Source organism: Gopherus flavomarginatus, chromosome 4 (assembly GCF_025201925.1).
Source record: "Gopherus flavomarginatus isolate rGopFla2 chromosome 4, rGopFla2.mat.asm, whole genome shotgun sequence".
Lineage (NCBI taxonomy): Eukaryota > Metazoa > Chordata > Testudines > Testudinidae > Gopherus > Gopherus flavomarginatus.
This window is the reverse complement of record NC_066620.1, coordinates 118,309,545-118,329,381: the sequence shown is the minus strand read 5'-3', so window position 1 is coordinate 118,329,381 and position 19,837 is coordinate 118,309,545. Positions and strand designations below refer to the sequence as shown.

General features: G+C 44.7%; 1 protein-coding gene across 1 annotated transcript in view; it reads right to left on the bottom strand.

The window, feature by feature from the left end:
• The window catches only part of LOC127049214 (vesicular inhibitory amino acid transporter-like), a 41,041-nt gene extending 22,296 nt beyond the window's left edge, over nucleotides 1-18,745 (bottom strand). Inside the window, exon 1 of the mRNA XM_050949788.1 lies at nucleotides 18,665-18,745. Coding sequence (XP_050805745.1) covers nucleotides 18,665-18,733 — 69 coding nt within the window. The 5' untranslated portion in view covers nucleotides 18,734-18,745. The remainder of the gene's footprint in view (nucleotides 1-18,664) is intronic.
• Nucleotides 18,746-19,837: the final 1,092 nt, after the last annotated feature.

Below are 19,837 nucleotides of genomic sequence, written 5' to 3'. Positions count from 1 at the left end.
TCAGATCTCTTGGGGGGACACTATCTGGTCCTCTTGATTTATTACTGTTTAATTAATCAATTTGTTCCAAAACCTCCGCTACTGACACCTCAGTCTGGGACAGTTCCTCAGATTTTTCACCTAAACAGAATGGCTCAGGTGTGGGAATCTCCCTCATAATCTCTGCAGTGAAGGCTGATGTAAAGAATTCATTTAGCTTCTCTGCAATGGCCTTGTGTTCCTTGAGAGCTCCTGTACCACCTTGATTATCCAGTGGCCCCACTGATTGTTTAGCAGGCTTCCTGAATCTGATAGTATTTGTATCTTTTGCTAGTTGCTCTTCAAATTCTTTTTTGCCCTGCCTAATAATACTTTTACATTTGACTTGCCAGAGTTTATGTCCCTTGCAATTCACCTCAGTAGGATTTGACTTCCAATTTTTAAAAGATGCCTTTTTTTGTCTTTAGCTGTCTTTTGTACTCTGTTTAGCCATGATGGTATTTTTTTTGATCCTCTTGCTGTTTTTAAAAAATCTGGGGTATACATACAGTTTGAGCCTATATTCTGGTGTTTTAACATTTTTTAATGTAGCTTTCAGGCATTTCACTTTTGTGACTATTCCTTTTAATTTCCATTTAACTAGGCTCCTCTTTTTTGTGTAGTTCCACTTTTTGAAGTTAAATGCTATGGTGGGGGGTTTCACTGGTATTTCCCCCCTGTGATGGGCTGTCCACCCCACACAAGGCTTGAAGGGGTTAAAATGGCCAAGGGGGCCTAATAATCATCTAGGCTTCTCCTGGAGGAAGAAACGGGGAGTAATGAGGGAGCTCAGCTGGATAGGAACAGGAGGGCCTGTATAAAGTTCTGCAGCTGAGAGTAGAAGCAGGCTGCAGAAAGAGAGATGCTCAGTTACTGTCAAGGTGAGACGACAAAGTAGAAAGTAGCCCAGGGATACAGTAGTAAGGGATAAGATTGTGCTGACCTTGACTGCTATTTGTAGGGTCCCTGAGCTGGAACCCAGTGGCATGGTTAAGGTTGCAATGAAAGAGAAGACTTAGATGCATGCAATATCCTTGGAGGGCCAAGCCAGAAAGTGGGAGCAGTTGAATTCTAAGAGAGTGAGACTGAGAGAGTGACGGGGTGCAACTGCAGGAAGCGGTGTTGACCTAGCAGAGCTAATCCCCAGATGCTGCCAGAAGGAGGTGCTCCAGTAATGCGTGAAATGCCCAGTGACACCTCCCCCCAAGGATAGTAAATTTAATTACATTATTGTCATTATTATGAGCTGTTCAGCCATGTTCACCTCTTGGACTAGATTCTTTGTGCGTGGGACAGGCTGTACCAACCCCATACTGATCAGGCAGGGGTTAACCAATTACTTTGGGCCCAAGTGGCCACTCCCTCTTGCCCTTGCTGTGCATGCTCCCAGTGGAGGGAGCATATAAAAGGAAGCAGCTCAGCTTGGCTCAGTTTGGTATGGCTGAGGAGGAGAGCGAATGTGTGCTGTAGGCTCCTACAAGACTCCAGATGGCTGAGACCAAGGACCCTGTCTATGCTGCAGAGAACCAGTTGACTGCAGGGATAGAAGGGGACACCGAGCTGCTGCCAGCTGAGGAGATGCCTGAGGTGAGCTCAAGGGTAAGAAGCAACCCAAGGGATGTGTCAGGAGACATGCAGACCTGATCCTTCCTTTGAGGTGATTGGTTTCATAGAGCCTTGGGTAAGAACCTGGTGGAGTAGGAAGGGCTTGGGTTCCCCTACCCTCCCTGCACTGCTTGGCCCTGCTGTCTAGTAGTATTGGTACTAGAGGCTAATGCCTTGGACTACTGATACTGGGCATTGCTTCCCTGAGAGAAAGGGTGGCCTCTGTGGACATGTGCCCCATGGCATTGCTGCCCTGAGAGAAAGAGCAGCCTTGGGGACCTTTACCACTAGATGTCACAACTACCACAGAGGGGGCAGTCCCCTGTGGACCCTCATGGCACCCCCTGGATAGTGCCACTTAGGACTAAATCAAGAATCACCTCTCCCCTTGTGGGTTCCAGGACTAGCTGGAGTTTTCTGCTTTTGTAGCCTCTCTAACCACTACCACAACCGCCCCCACCACCAGTGTGACCTACTATGTCATTTCTATATAGTTAGTACCCTGATATCACTGTGTCCCATTGATTATCATCATTCCACTAAATTTCTGTGATGCCTATTATATCAATATCCTCATTTAATGCAAGGCTTTCAAATTCACCCATCTTAATATTTAGACTTCTTGCATTTGTACACTAAGGCTTATGAAAATTGTCAGTATTTAGTTGTCTGCCTTCAAGTGACGTAATTGAATGGGGCTCTTTTTTGTTTGATTGCTTCTCTTCAGTATCTACTTGTACTATATCAACTTCTATCCTGTCCTCTTTAATGGGATATAGAGTATCCCCTTTAATAAGTCCTCCCCAAGGGATGCATCTGAACTGTGTGCTCCTCCGCACCTGTCAGCTTTCCCCCAGCCCTCAGTTTAAAAACTCCTCTCTGACCCTTTTAATTTTACATGTCAGCAGCCTGGTTCCATTTTGATTTAGGTGGAGCCCATCCTTCTTGTATAGCCTCCTTCTTTCCCAAAAGGTTCCTCAGTTCCTAATAAACCTCAATCCTCCCTCTAAACATCATTGTCTCATTAACCCATTTCATTCACCCATTGAGACCCTGCAATTCTGCCTGTATTACCGGCCCTGCACATGGAACTGGAAGCATTTCAGACAACACTATCATGAAGGTCCTCGGCTTTAATCTCTCACCTAATAGCCTAGATTTTGCCTCCAGAACCTCTCTCCTACCTTTCCATATGTCATTGTTACCTACATGTACCATGACCAGCAGCTCCTCCCCAGCACTACATATAAGTCTGTCTAGATGTCTCAAGAGGTCCACAAACTTTGCACCTTGCAGGCAATTCACCACACAGTTTTCCTGGCCATCACAAATCCAACTATCATTCTGATTTTTCATGCAAAGGTTTGCAAGTGGATGCAGATGCATCTTCTAAGTCTGGCTGGGAGATCTGCCCCTTTGCAGATCTCAGTATGGCCAGCTGTCATGATTTTATTGCCTGTCTTGCAATGTTTAGGCTTTTTAGGGGTTCACATTAGTGTCTAATGTATGCTTTGAATCTTGTGAAGTTTCGCCTTTCTCCAGAATGGCTGTCATCTCCCATTATTGTCTTTGGGACTGAATCCTCCGCATGCTGGCTCCTATGTCTCATTAATGTTTGCAGGTGGAGGTGAGACTGCCCCCAGCATTGGCTTCCCTCTCCCACTGTTTCCAAAGGGGCTGAGCGGACTGGACTCAGGAAGGATGGTAGCCTGGTAGTCAGCATTATGAGATCCAGACATGGGACAAGAGACTTTGAAAGTGACAGGAAACAGATTGGGGGGAGGGGTGTAGCTGGGAGTGGAGAGGCACAGGACAGGAAATTATGAGGAATCAAGGGGAAGTGGATGGAGCAGGAGGAAGAGTGAGGTGAGTGGAGGGGGATATGGGTGGTAGTTGGGAAACTGATAGATGTAGGGGAATGTGAGGGTAAGAGGCAGTCTGGGGGAGCAGGGGAATGTGGCATAGTAGAGACAGAGAAAGTGATGGGTAGGAAACTAAGGGAAATATGGGAAGTAAGTGAATGTAGGGATAGATGGGAGACAGGAGGCTGCGTGGGGCCATGGAAAGAAAATACAAATAGTGCAACAGCTTATCCTGCCTAGTTAGTGTGTGTGTGTGAAGGGAGGGGGGAGCTCCCAGCAGCCAGGGGATAGCAGAGGGGAGGTAAAATCCCTCCCTCGCAAGCAGCAAAGAGGGATGCCTGCATTTTGTGCACATATTTTAGATTGAATTTTAAATCTGAGATGATCACCAACAAATTGGAGGTGGGTGACTACCCATTAGAGGTGGAAAAATCAGAAGGCAGCAAAAACAAGAAGAATGGGAATGGAGAGCCCTAATGAGACACCCCATGAAAAGTAATTTTTCAGGCTTTAGACTTGGGATTTCCATTAAACTTCTAAGTCTCATAAGAAGAGCACCGAGCTGCAGAAGGTCATGAAGAGATATTGAGGAGATTTTAAAACAAATTGAGAGGGAATACCCGCTCAGTGCCAAAACCCAAATGTGGGGCAAAGACTGAAAATGAGAGGCATGATGACTATTAGTATAGGAAAGTTAAAAGGATGTTGGAGTCATCCTTTGTTTTATCCATACACATTTTTTCTCATTTCAGTTGAATTATTCATGATTTCTGCGATCCATATATGTAGATTACAGTAATCTAAGGAAGAACAACTGGTCCATGTGGAACACAGGTACATTTGGGTATCAAAATAAGGGATGTTCTTCATACAAGGGACTGTTGAGTGGTACATGAGCGTGGACCCAGCTTGAACAAAACATGTTTCTGGAGGGGAAAACAGAATGATAAAAAAGTGTTTGTCACGAGGGGCAGCTCTCTTGTAAAAGAAAGGGCTGCAACTCTTGCAGCAGTTGGCACCATACAGCCACTAAAATGCTAGCTGAGGGGGCTGACAAAAACATCTATTTGTACTATAATTTGTCTCAACAGAGGAAATAGCCCGAAAGAAAATGAATGTACAGATAATGTGTATATGAGCTAATATGTGTTGTTTCATCCACTTGGATTCATGTATTTATGTTTTCGTGAAGTACATATTAGATTCAGATGTTGAGCTGGCTGTTTGGTAAAAGCTATATTTTCCATATGGCATGATGCTACTGGCCAAGCAGACAGGGATATGTTTCTGCCAAGTAAGAAACACTGTCAGGAAAAAAAGCTTTGATTTCTTCCATGTAGCTTTAGGTGCATTTCATACAGCTCACTATTGCTGAGTCTAGGGTACAATTTGTCATCCTCAATAAAGTGCGTAATCAGTGTTTGGGGCTTTTCCTTATTTTCTTGAATAGCTCCATTTGCTCATTGAGGCAGAGCTTGTGCCTTTTCTAGTGAATCTGCTGCTGCTAGAGTTACACGCCCGGGGTGAATTGTAGACTAACCATGTATGCATGGTGGGGAAGAAGTTTTGCCATTTGGAAATTCTTTTAATATAGCACTAATACTAATTCTACTAATAATAGATAATGTAGTAATTTAGGTGCATGTCACTTACAGCATTGAATTCTTCAACTTCAGCTTCTGTAATGGGGAAGATTGTTGGTTTGAATCAATCTTTATTTCTAGACAAACACTAGGGGTCACCCTTCTTTATTTTAAGACCTTGTTCACTGCCCAGTTCCCACAGACAATTTGTTAATTGTAGGGGAGTGTGTTACTATAGAGTAGGAAAAAATTCTTGGCTGTAAAAGTGCTAGCCTTTCTGCTGTCTATCACTGTTTTCTGGCATCTATGTTCTTTAGCTTTACTCTCTTAAGAGGAATGAATTGTGTGTCTAAAAGTTGTTCATTAAAACAGATTAGTTCTCTGAGATTTCAGATAGGATATAGTTCAGAGAGTAAGAAGATTTATGGTTTCAATCAAATGTAGTTGTGTACCAATGTGGTTTTTGGCCTGCAGAAGTGCATGTGTGCACACATATATATCTGAGGTGTTTTATAGCATAGCTGGAGGACTGCGTATGAGGAACAAGTAATTGTAATTTTGGCTTTCATCTGAAAGAAAACTAGATAGGCCACAACATTCTTAGTAAGAGAGGAGTTTCTTGAATATCACAACTGTAAAAGGAAGCAGGTAAAATAAATATCAGTTACAGAAATCCAAACTTGCCTGTTACAGTACTATAAAAAGCCTGGAGCCAACTGAGAATAAGAGGGAGAAAAAGTGCCAATTCATTTTTATGCAGCTTCCTACAAAGGTTACAGAAGACTGATCAGCCAGAAATGTAGGCATTACAGTGACTTTTGTTTTTCTGCAGCAGAAATGTGGATCAGCTATTTCCTTGGGTTGAGGGAGTGAAGGATCTCTTTTCTGCACCAAGTCCTAGTGTTTTCAAAGTTGGGAAAGCCTTTGGAATGAAGTGAGGGTCTCTTTAAAGTTTGGGGCTTTGACCGAGTGATCTATTCAATCCAAGCTTACTCTGTCTATAGATCACAGCACATTTATTGTCTGTGCAAAACCCTTGTCATGGTACGTGAACACTAGTTTGTCCTGTTTATGATTTTTACAGTTTTAAATGGTGTAATGCCTATAAAATAAAATGTCTATTACTGCAATGTTTTGCACTCATTTGATGAAAATCTATTTTAGCCATTACTTATCTTAACTATTTTGGGCTGAATCTGCCACCCTCTTCTCATGTTGACTATGTGTTCATATAAAAAGGGAATCCCTATCCTGGCAGCAAGATATTCTAAAGATTGTTCTATCAGTAGCATGCTCTTATACATATAAGTTCCTTTCATTCCTCCTCACAACAAACTATGAATTGCAATGGGTCACACTTCAAGCACTTCAGAGTTAAAAAATCTGGCATTGCCTATTGTCCAAGAAACCTTCATTAGGTCCATTTGTATGTAAATGAGTTTACTGAGTGCAAGGTAGTTGGGATTAGGTCCACTCTCTTCAAGAACGCCTCCTGGGATGGTCTCCTCCTTCCTATCCTCAAGCACAGGTCTTGTCTACATGAAAGATACATGTGTAGCTACACATTGCAGTCCCTTTTGTCCCTGTCAGAATCTTTCACTGCAGCAGGGAAAGGCTCTGGCCGTGGGACACTATGCTGCTGAAGTTAGCAGTGTAGATGGATAGGGAGGCACTGCATTGGCATGCAGAGAGCTGTGTAGGGTCCATATCTTAAGATACATCTTTACTGTACTCCTCTTAGCTGTGCCTTGCTGTCTACACTGCTGTTTATACCTGTGCTGAGAGGTCATGCAATACATGTACTCTACATGCCACCTTAAGTGTAGACACACCAGAGGGTGAGGCATGGCAGAAGAACTGCAGTTCAGCATCAGAAATACCATCTTTATAACATCATCATAACACTGCTTCCAGCTATTGCTATCAAAAAGATGTAACATTAGATAGTTTTATTCACATAAAAATACATTAAAAATAAAAGATTTGTCTTAAATCAGCAATAAAGATATTCAAATTTAAAACTGAGCCTGCATTTTAAATTCAATGTACTTGTATTCAATATTTATCAGACCTCTGATAACTGACTTAAACTACATAGCAAAAACAATTTGATTTACCAATGGAATGGTTAGGTTTAAGCCAAACCCTGAACATAATTGGAGTTCCTGTGTGGGGAAAGGTTATGTAACTTTTCCGTTTGCATATTAAAATATAATGGAGTTGGCCTATGGTACAGGGTAGCACAATCCTGAGGACTGTGTAATGGCTTTTATGGGTGATTCTAGTGGCTGGAAATAGTCAGAGCATTGGAATACCCTGGCAAAATTCCTTCCCCTGACAATACTCATGCCCCATGAACTGGTGGCATCAGTGGGGTGGCATAGATCTGTCCAGAATCCTTGCCCTAATAGAACGTATGTAATGGTGGGCTTGCCCTTTAAGGCTTGGAGGCCTAGAACTGACCATCCCTGTACAATTAGCCCTGCCTGGCACCCCAATGGAGTGTGGCATTTATTTAGTAGTATGAGCTGGGTATGGAGGAGCTGATTCTCCTGTAAAGAGCTGCAGGAAGCTGCAGAGAGAGAGACTGCAGAGTCTGCGACAGTGGCAGAGGCCTGCTAAAGCAGGGAACGTTGGCTGGGAGCAAGTAGACTCCAGCAGGGGACCCTGAGTTTTCAGGGAAGAGGCCCCAGGAAAGGAAGGCCTGGGAGACCCACAACAAGAAGACTGGGAGCATGGACTTGCTGAGATTTGAGAACTTTTATTTTGAATATTTTGTTATCTTAATAAATCAAGCCCCAGGGAGCTGGTGTTGAACTTAATAGTCTGTTTTGGTAATTTGACTGAGAGAGCCCTGGCCTTCGGAGGTGGCTGGCTTGTTCACAAGGGAGAAGAGAGAACCAGAGACACAGCCTGCAGTCACGGTTCCCTCATCCCTGAAGTGATGTTATGTTGACAATGTATTACATAATGGTGACATTCAATCAGAGATTGTAATACAACTCTGATTTGAGAAAGGTGCTCTCCGGGCCCCAAACTTTGTTAGGATTGCTGATCATAGATGTACTCTGAGTGCAAACCTGTAAAGCGTGGAGGGGCCAATATTGCCAGGGCTGGTTGAGGTAGATTCAGGTTGATTGGTCTCTGTACACTGCATGCACATTACTCTGGGTTTGGGCTTTGCTTTGTGCAGGCCATCTTTGGGAACTGAAATGTTTGTTGATTGGCTGCTTCTGGATCAGACTCTAGGAAAGCTGATTGTTTCTATCAGCAGGAGACCTCTCCGTTTGAATTCTCAAAACCAGCCCGTGATGGGAAATGCTGTTGTATCTTTATTGCTCAGGCTTCTATAAATTCTTTCAAAGTATGACTGACTTACTCTAATTTCAGTGTGTAACCCAAACGCTGCAGTAGCTTTACTTACTGCTCTGGTCAGAAATACTGGAGTGGGCCCTTGTTCTTCAACTTTGAATATGGAAAATGAATAATTTGGGCCAAGCTCTACAGTGGAGTTCTAAGGGGTATAAATTAAGCCCAGGTGTGTAAACTACTTGAATTTAAGGAGGAAAATCTATGTTGGGATTCTGTGGTGCAATTAAGGACCTGGGGACAGATTTAAAAGGCAGCTAAAAATGCAGATAGGCACCCTGTGGGCTTTAGGGTTGCAAACTTTCTAACCTCAGAAAACTGAACACCCTTGCCCCACTCCTTGCTGGAGGCCCTACCCCTTCCACATCTCTTCTCCGATGCCCCGCCCTTCATTCATTCCATCCCGCATCCCTCTGTCTCTTGCTCTTCCCCACCCTCATTCACTTGCTCATGTTCACTGCGCTGGGGCAGGGGGCTGAGGTGTGTAAGGGGGTGAGGGCTCTGGTTGGGGGTGGGGCCAGGGATGAGAGGTTTGGAGTGTGGGAGAGGGCTCTGGGCTGAGGAAAGGGATTGGGGTGTGGGAGGGGTACAGGCTCTGGGCTGCGGTGCAGGCTCCTGGTGGGGTCAGAAATGAGGGGTTCAGGGTGTGGGAAGGGGGATCAAGGCTGGGGCAGGGAGTGGGTAATGGGGGAGTAAGGGCTCTGGGGTTGGGGGTGCAGACTCTGTGGTGGGGCTAGGAATGAGGGGTTTGGGATGGAGGAGGTGGCTCAGGGATGGGGTAGGGGGTTGGAGTGCAGGAGTGGATGAGCATTGTAGGTTCCAAGCAGCACTTACTGGGCATGGTTCCTGGCCAATGGCAGCTGCGGTGCCAGTGCTTGAGGAGGGGGGCAGCACATAGAACCACCTATGCCTACAAGCCAGAGGGACATGATGGCTGCTTCCCAGGAGCCATGCAGAGCCGGGTAGGGAGCCTGCCAGCCCCACGCCATCTGCACTTTTAATGCCCTGGTCAGCGGTACTGACCGGAGCTGCCAGTGTCACTTTTTGACTAGGTGTTCCAAGTGAAAACTGGACACCTGGAAAGCCCTACTGGGCCTGAATGTCTGTGCAAACCTGATCCCTGGTCCTTGGAGGTGCAGGTCCCCTGCACATTCCATTTGTGGTGTTCAATGTCTCTAAGGATTTAACGTTATCGCTAGTGTGATGAAGGCAGCTGAAACCATGGAAGAAAGAGAAATATCAACTATCACATCTACTCAGGTGAACACCATAAAAGGTCACAGATAAAAATTTATCATCATATACCCCTATATGGAAACTATATTCTCATCAATGAGAACATTAAATATTAAAATTGGATCCATGGATTCCTTTTGTTTGTATGCCAGAGATGTTGTAACTGTATGAATTCTTTATAGCAGTGGTTCTCAAACTATTGTACTGGTGACATCTTTCAGACAGCAAGCGTCTGAGTGCAACCTCCCCCCTTATAAATTAAAAACACTTTTTTATATTTAACATTATTATAAAGGCTGGAGGCAAAGCGGGGTTTGGGGTGGAAGCTGACAGCTCACAATCCCCCATGTAATAATATCATGACCCCCTAGGGGTCTTGACCCCAGTTTGAAAACTCCTGATTTATAGCTACAAGTTCAAATGCATATATAAACCAGATATAAAAATATAAAATTGATACTCTGACTATGGTATCATTATCCACAAATGTAATACGATTTAATACTGCATCTATTGGAATGTATTGTTACATGAGACAGGTATAAAATATAATCAATACATTTTACAAAACATATAGAATAAGGTCTTAGGCTGCTGTCAATCAGTAGAGATCCATTGAACTCAATGAAGTTCTGCTACTTTACACTAGGTAAGGCTCTGGCTATGTATATATGGTTAATATATTTTCAGTAATTGAACATTTATACATTACACTGTTGTGACACACAGGCACCCCAATATTCACCACTCTCATGTAATTAGAATATGTTTTGTACAAAGTATGCCTTGAGATATCATTCTAAAATTCTTGATCTGCTAGACATTAATATCCTGCTGGAATGTATGGGCTATCGTTGTATGTGAAGTTATGAAGTTTAGCTATGTATGTGTTACTGAAACATGTTGTGAGGTTGAAAACACCCACAAGCAGCCTTTCAGGTACAACAGTAAAAAACACAAACAATGTTAATGGCTTACTGAGGAAATGCACACAAGCACAAGTGGATGGGGTACCAGCATGAATTCCTCTAAGCTCAATTACCAGCTTAGAACCTGTAGCGCTGCCACCAACCAGGAATTTCAGTGCCTGGTACACTCTGGTCCCCCCAAAACCTTGCCCGGGGACCCCCAAGACCCAGGAACTGTGTACAATAGAAATCTCTCAGAGATAGCACTACACAATAGGAGCTGTTTGACCCAGGTCACAGCAAAAGAGCTTTCCAGTTAGTGGGAAGAAAATATAAAAGGGTGAAAAGGACAGCATAAGGGGAACTCGCTCTCCCTACAACAACACACCTGGAACCACATGAGGAATAAAGACTGAACGGGGGGGAAGTGATGTTCCCAGGCTAAAGGGATTTCTAGTCTGTGTATGAAAACCTGGGAAATCCAAGCTGGAAAGCCCAGGCAGCTTGTGCCTTAAGAATCTGCCAGTCTATCACTCAGGGTAAGGATTTGCTAATTCATATCTGTCATAAACGGATAGTTAAGAGTTAATGGAACAGAAGTACTTCATATCTCTTTTGCCTGGAAAGGGTTAACAAGAACAGTGAGCCTGGCTGTCACCTGACCAGAGGACCAATCAGAGGACAGGATACTTTCAAATCTTGAGGGAGGGAAGTTTTGTGTGTGCTGTTAGTTTTTGGTTGTTGTTCACTCTGGGGGCTCAGAGGGACCAGACGTGCAACCAGTTTTCTCTCCAATCTCTCCGATACAGGCTCTTATAAGTTCAGAATAGTGAGTACTGGGTAGATAAAGCGAGTTAGGCTTATGGTTGTTTTCTTTATTTGCAAATATGTATTTGGCTGGAAGGAGTTCAAATGTGTATTTGGCTGGAAGGAGTTCAAATGTGTATTTGGCTGAAAAGATTTTAATTTGTACTTGTATACTTAGGCTGGGAGGGTATTCCCAGTGTCTATAGCTGAAAGACCCTGTACCTATTCCATTTTAAATTTACAAAGGTAATTTTTACTGCTTTTCTCTCTTTAATTAAAAGTTTTTCTTGTTTAAGAACCTGATGGTTTTTTTTATTCTGGTGAGACCCCAGGGGACTGGGTCTGGATCCACCAGGGAACTGGTGGGGAGAAAGGAGAGAAGGGGGAGAGAGAGCTTAATTTTCTCTCTTTGTTAGGATTACTTTCTCTCTCAAGGAGAGTCTGGGAGGGGGATGGAGAAGGAGGGGTGAAGGTGGATTTTCCTCTCTGTTTTAAGATTCAAGGAGTTTGAATCACAGCGATCTTCCAGGGTAACCCAGGGAGGGGAAGTCTGGGAGAGGCAACGGTGGGGGGAAAGGGTTTACTTTCCTTGTGTTAAGATCCAGAGGGTCTGGGTCTTGGGGGGTCCCCGGGCAAGGTTTTGGGGGGACTAGAGTGTACCAGGCACTGAAATTCCTGGTTGTTGGCAGCGCTACAGGTTCTAAGCTGGTAATTGAGCTTAGAGGAATTCATGCTGGTACCTCATCTCTTGGACGCTAAGGTTCAGAGTGGGGAATTATACCATGACAATATCCTACCTATCTAGTATATTAAGCTCAGTTTGTGATTTTGTTTATTTACTAGGTAATCTGCTTTGAACTGTTTGCTATCACTTATAATCACTTAAAATCTATCTGTTTCTAGTTAATAAACTTATTTTATATTTTAATCCAAACCACTGTGCATTTGACTAAAGTGTCTAGGGAAAATCTCAGCTTGATTATCACTAGTGTGTCTTCACATTGACGGAGAGGCAGAGTGGGTTTAAACCCATATTCTGTCCAGATTTGACCAGGGCAGGATGGTACTGCTCTGGGGTCCTAGGGTAAGTTCCCTCTAAGCTGTATGGCTGCACAGCCATGCAGTTGCCTATAAAGTGCCATGCAGGCGCTCAGGGCTGTGGTGGGGAGAGATGCCTCTCTCCAAGCCCTGAACCAGCTGTGCTGCCCCTCCCCAGGCCCTGACCCAGCCCAGCCCCAGACCTGCTGCGACCGGGGCATAGGTGCCCCTCCCCCAGCCCTGACCCAGCCTGACCCTGAACCTGCTGTGGCTGAGGGACAGGCACTCTTCCCCTGGTCCTGACCCAGCCCAGCCCTGAACCTGCCAGGGGACAGGTGCCCCTCCCCCCCAGCCCAGGTGCTGCTGCAGGGAGAGAGGGCTGGGAGGAGTCCTCTCTCCCCACCATAGCCCTGGGGAGCCCCACTGTACCCCAAGCTCCTCAGCCCCATCCCAGAGCCCACACCTCCAGATGGCACCTTCACCTCCCCAAACCCCAACCCCCTGCCCCAGCCTTGAGCCCCTCATCCCTGGCCCCATCCCAGAGCCAACATCCCTATCCACAGCTCACCTAGCCTGAACTCCAACCCTCTTCCCCAGCCCTGAGCCCCTCATCCCCAGCCCCACTCCAGAGCCCACACCCCCTGCTGGAGCCATCAGCCCCTGCACCCCAACCCTCTGCTCCCAGCCCTGAGCTCCTTCTCGCACTCTGAACCCCTTGGCCCCAACCTGCTACATAAATTTTGTTATTCTCACATCACACATTACCTCCATATTGGTGAACGTAACAAAATTCATTCCACACATCAATGGAAAAAATTAGAGGGAACACTGGTCTGAGGCTGGTGCTTAGAGAGCTTGTAAGTGACTGCAGCTGGGTGTGTCCCTATCTGTGTGAATGCTGGTGAAAGTGCAAGCTTGGAGGGGCTTTGCAATTTGTCATGGCAACATCGTGTGAGAGGGAGCCCTGGCTGGTGGGTCAGATGGCTCAGTGATACCCCAGTTCCAGGTGGCACCTGGAGGGAACCCATCCCAACTATATTTTAAATGTAAAAAGGAGTGAGTTTCACACTATTGAAAGCACTTTGAAACTGTTTGGTAGGACAGATGAGTTTTCTGCAGCCCTGAGCTTTGTCTGTGCTGCTGAGAGTTCTGGGGAAGCCCATCTCAATTGGGTTATAAGTTAAAGTAGTGATGGGATACTTTATTTTACATCTTCCTAATAGCTGTTTTCTGCCCACTTGAACTACTTCAGGACACAGTAGGCTTAGTGGGACTTTTATTTTGACATTATTTTTCTTTGGCACACCACGTCATCTCTTCTGAATACACTCCTCTTCCATGCTGTTGGTATCTAAAGACTCCTTTGGTACACCTCTACCTCGATATAACACGACCCGACACAACACGAATTTGGATATAATGCGGTAAAACAGTGCTCCGGGGAGGTGGGGCTGAGCACTCCGGTAGATCAAAGCAAGTTTGATATAATGCAGTTTCACCTATAACATGGTAAGATTTTTTGGCTCCTGAGGACAGCATTATATTGAGGTAGAGGTGTCCTACCATATTGTTAGAATCTAGACTACTGTGAAAACCAGTGTAAAAGTTTGCCATTTTGTTGCTAGCTAGAAGTATAACTTGAACCGCTCTACCAGAGTATACTTTTCTTCATTCCTTTATTTTATAATTTTGGGTTATGTCTTTTCTTAAATGTAGTTTTAACTGCACACAGGTTTTCATTTGCATGTACAGTGGAAGAATATGAAACATGTTTCCTTGGAAACTTTACATTTCTGAAACAATCATTTACATAAACAACGCTATCATCAAAATTTCACATTCTTCAGTTGAAGGAAAAAACTTAAACATTTCTAATGCAAATAAGTACTATTTAATAAGCAATCTAAAAGAGTCCCCTTTATTGAATTTCATAATGACCAAAAAGTTACTTATCTTTAAAATAATTCCAGATTATAATATAATTTCATTTGTGGATTAATTGTGTGCACTTAAATAACTGCTTAGAGTGTTTTCAAATTCAACTTAAACATTTATCTCTAATTGCCATGCAAAATATCATTGCCCTTTCCTCTGGGTAAGGCAAAAACAACTGTCATTCCCATTTTAACAGAGCTTGTTTCCACCTGTCAAGAGCATTCTGATTGCTTTAATCAATCTATTCATAACTCCTGGTTTTTCCCTTATAAGGTTTGCATAGAAATTCCCTCAAATTCTTATATGTTCAGTGAGCTGTGTCAACTCAATATTTTTTTCTGCCTTAGATACCTATTTTATAGTATTCCCCTAACCAGACATAAAGTTTTTTTTTCATACTTCAGAGAAGTTCAAGAAAACACAAAATGTATTTCACATCTGCTCTGTTGCACTTACCCACATACAATATATCCATTAGAAAATTCCAACCGTGTTAGTAAATAAATAATGATTCCCTACTTTGCCACCTTCATGCTCCCCCATAAACAAAACACAGAAAAACTGTAGCTTGTCCCCTTTTGCTGTTGTGTTCTGTTTTAAAATACTGGACCAAACAAGACTAAGTAGCAGGGTTTAAAGCTGTAGACACTAAGGGCACATCTACACTGCAACAAAACACCCACAGTTCATCTGGGTCAGCTGACTCGGACTTGCAGCGCTTGGGCTGTGGGGTTATAAAATTGCAATATAGATGTTCAGAACTTCTGCTGGAACCTGGATCTGGGACTCTCCTGCCTCGTGGGGTCTCAGAGCTGGGCACCAGCCCAAGACCAAATGTCTACACTGCAATTTTATTGCCTTACAGCCTGAACAGCCCTCCTATCCTGGCCCTCATCTGCAGGGGTGAGCTGGAACCGGTTGTCACTGGTTCACAGGAATGGTTGTTAAATTTAGAAGCAGTTTTAGAACCATTTGTTAACTGGCTTCCCTGCAAGAGAAGCTTTGATGGGCTCGGGCTGGGAAGCCTGTATTCCTCTTCCCGGTGGCCAGGGGGCGCTAAGATGCACTGCGGGCTGCCTCCTGGCCCTGTTGCTGCTGCTGCTCCTTGGACCTCTGGCGCTGGGGCTCCTGCTGCTCCCTGGTGAGTCCCCAGCTGCGTCCTGCTGCTCGGACTGCTCCCAGCCACTCTCCCTGTGTGAGTACCGCCCCCTCCTGCCCCCTGCCCACACCCCCTCCCACAGCCACCCTCTGCCTGCAGCCACCCGCAGCCACCCCCTGCCACAGCCGCCCTTTGCCCACAGCCACCCGCAGCCAACCCCTGGCACAGCCAGCCTCTGCTATAGACACCCGCAGCCAGCCCCTGCCACAGCCACCCTCTGCCTACAGCCACCCCCTGCCACAGCCGCCCTCTGCCCACAGCCAGCCGCTGCCGCGGCCACCCCCTGCCACAGCCACCCCTTGCCACACCCCCTGCCCGCAGCCACCCCCTGCCACACACTCTGCCCGCAGCCGCCCGCAGCCAACCCCTGGCACAGCCAGCCTCTGCTATAGACTCCCGCAGCCAGCCCCTGCCACAGACACTCCCTGCCACAGACACTCCCTGCCACAGCCACCCTCTGCCTGCAGCCACCCGCAGCCACCCCCTGCCACAGCCACCCCCTGCCACAGCCGCCCTCTGCCCACAGCCAGCTGCTGCCACGGCCACCCCCTGCCACAGCCACCCCCTGCCACACACTCTGCCCGCAGCCACCCCCTGCCACACACTCTGCCCGCAGCCGCCCCCTGCCCACAGCCGCCCGCAGCCACCCCCTGGCACAGCCAGCCTCTGCTATAGACACCCGCAGCCAGCCCCTGCCACAGCCGCCCTCTGCCCGCAGCCGCCCTCTGCCCACAGCCAGCCGCTGCCGCGGCCACCCCCTGCCTCAGCCACCCTTTGCCACACCCCCTGCCCGCAGCCACCCCCTGGCACAGCCAGCCTCTGCTATAGACACCCGCAGCCACCCTCTGCCTGCAGCCACCCTCTGCCTGCAGCCACCCTCTGCCTGCAGCCACCCGCAGCCGCCCTCTGCCCGCAGCCGCCCTCTGCCCGCAGCCAGCCACTGCCATGGCCACCCCCTGCCCGCAGCCGCCCCCTGCCCACAGCCACCCGCAGCCAGCCCCTGCCACAGCCCCTGCCCGCAGTCAGCCCGTCTGCATCACCTGCCCACAGCCAGCCCCTGTTGCAGCCAGCCCGTGTTACACTCCCTGCCTCCAGCTAACCCTGCCCCATGCCCCTGTCTGCAGCCAGCCCCATGTCCACTGGTGCCCGCAGTTCTCAGGGCAGTAACCCTGCACACCTGCTTCAATGAGGGGGTGCAGGGAGCAGCTGGGACCCACACATGTGCACATCCTAGGGTGACCAGACAGCAAATGTGAAAAATCGGGACGGGATGAGGGGTAATAGGAGCTATATAAGAAAGAGACGCAAAAATTGAGACTGTCCCTATAAAATTGGGACATCTGGTCATCCTAGCACACCCCCTTGGAGTGGCAGCGACCCACACATGTGAAACAGAGCTCAGTTCTAGTTCAAGCCCATCTTTTTAAAAAAGAACTTTAGGTAGGGTTAACATACATCCGTATTTTCCTGGACATGTCAGGCTTTTCGGTTCTTAAATTGCTGTCTAGGAAAATTCCTCCTGGGAAAATACGGATGTATGGTAACCCTATTGGTACAAAAAGTACATGCTGTGGCACATCCCTTAAATCAGAACTTTTTATAGGGAACTGGTTTTTAAGATTTTAGCAGCTCATCACTGGTCATCTGCAAGCCTGAGTGAGCTGACCTGGGCCAGCCACAGGATATTTACTGCAGTGTAGCCAGACCCTCATTGAAGCCCTTCTTCCTGAACTGATTAGCTACTTTGTCCTTTTAAAAAATCTTTTAATAATCTGCCATATGTAAGTAGTATTGCTACTGTATTGCTAAATATCTAGTTCTATACTGGAATCTATAATAATTAATAATATGTAATATAATATTATATTTAAATAGATCCAGGAGTCTTAAACTACTTTGAGCGACTGAAATTATTACCTACATTTTTCAGATGTGGAAACAATAGTAGAGAGGTTAAGTGACTTGACAAAAGTCACACAACAAGGCATTGATAAAACTGGATCTAGAAACAAAGTCCCTTAATCTCAAAAGTGAAATGGTTTCATTAAAGTCAATGACAAAACTCCCATTGACTGTGCTGGGGCCAGGATTTCACCCCGAGCCCATTGTGCTGATTGACAGACCATGCTGAGAGGCTGCAAGAACTGACTTGTCACCAAAATATATTTCCATTGTTGTATTAGGATTGCAAGTCTATGTTCCTAGTTAAACACATTTAGAATATGATATGTTGCTTTGACTTAAATTTTATTGTATTTGTATTCATTTTAAATTAGATATAGCATGGAAACTTCATTGAGACATAGACAATGTTTAAAAGATTGGGGGGGGGGGGGGTTAGAAGAGGATGAACAAAAAAATGTCCATTAAAGTTATCAGAGTCTCAACAACAGTGGAAAAACTGTTTTTTTTTGTTTTTTTTCCATATTTAAGGTGTCATGAAAATTTGCAAGCAAGCTACTGATTAGTGTATAAACAATGCTAAATGTGAAATATATCTGTAGACATTTGTTTCTTACTGTATGATGTCTCAAATGAAAAGAAGGTGGGAGAGAAAAAGCAGTTTTTAAAAGAAATGTATGGATATGAAAAAAACACTTTTTCCATCAAGAAAATTATGGAACCAAGTTTAAATCTGATGTCTAATAAAAAGTGTTATTTTATTATTATTCTCTTTGGTCCAAATTCATAGTCATCAGTTAAGTTAGACCTGGGATGAAACTGATCTTAAATACATTGTCTCTGGTTTTGTGAGATTTACATATTGTATCTCAGATTTATTTCCACCTTCTTTAACTTGCTGATTTTCTCTGAATACAAATGTACACATGGAAAGGCAATTCCAAACCCACAGAAGCAGTTAGCATCTCTTTATTTTTACTTTGTTTAATTATTTTCAGAATCTTTCTATCTTTTGATAATGTCCCTACTTCCCCCAGGACTCCCTTTTGACCTTTGTTCCCTGTTTTAAAAGTGTGAGTTTCATGTAAAAAAAAGTTTAAATATGTCAGTAATAAATTAATTCACCATCTGAGATGAAATAAAAAACCTTCTGAATGTTGTGAAATGATGATATAGTTAAAGCAAAACAAAACTGAGTAAGTGTTTAAAATTATGATTAATGTGAATAGATAAGCATTTTACCTGAATAGCATTGGTAACATTCCATCCAGCTTCCCAAGTGGTGATCAGTTTGATCTGGGCACCTTGCATGTGAGCCTTGGATTGATATCCTGGGTCCTGGTGGGAGACATTAAACTCAAGGGTCACGGTAGCATCTTGTTCCTCTTTTTCCTCGCTGTGGGTCTGGTTAAGCTCATCCCTTCTGGCAAAATTCACATTTTCTTCATCAGCATCTAGGCAACCTTCCCATTTCACCAGCCTGAAAAATAGGGATTGTGTACCCCTAAAGCAATGGGGAAGAGATGAAAGAGCCTGCTTCAGGTAAGCCATCCTGAATACCAGCTATTAAAATAAAATCTTTTCCTGGCTGTCTTTATTTTTTGCAGTAGTTGTGTGTTATTAGTCCCTTTGTTAGATTGGCATTGACACTGTAGCTATGATTTATGTGGTCTGTTGGCCTTCAGTCTTTTATTTGTGTCAGTTTCAAATGCCAAACTAAAGGAACATCCCCAGGGTCTTCAAGGTGCTACTCAGAGTCAATGAGGTTTAGTAGCCTGCAAGCTGAAATTTACAATTCAAATCCTTTTACTTATGGTAAGTACATAGATCAGTCACTCGTGAAGAAGCCACAAGTGGTTGCAAGAATCTGTTTCTGGAAATTATGCAAGCATGTTTTTCAATACAAGTAAATATTCCTCCAAAAAAACCCCAACCTACTGCATTAAAAAGCAGCACTGACTGACTGATACAAACAAAATAACTGTAATATACATAGAAGTTAATAGAGCAGGCTACTGCTGGGTTAAATTAAGGTTTATTACATTGTCCATGAGCTAAGTAGTCCCATCGTATTTAGACCAAATTATATCATTCATGTGTAGAGTTATAATAGCACAACAACTTTAAAAAGAATAATTTATTCAAAATTAAATAGAGAACAAGGGGAAAATATGTATAAATAACTACCTACTTCTCCAGATGTGAGAATTTTCTGCTCTTATTTAGTGTCTACAGAGGTCAGTAGAACTTTAAAAATGTTTTAAAAACATAAGCTCAAAGTTTAAAATCTTCTAGCATATTGATAACCATTTCTATTTCATAGTATTTTTCTGAGGAGAGAGAGCAGAATTTTTTTAATGCTGTTTAGCTCTGTCTGTTCATTCCAGGGCTATAAATAAAGTCTTTACACACCAT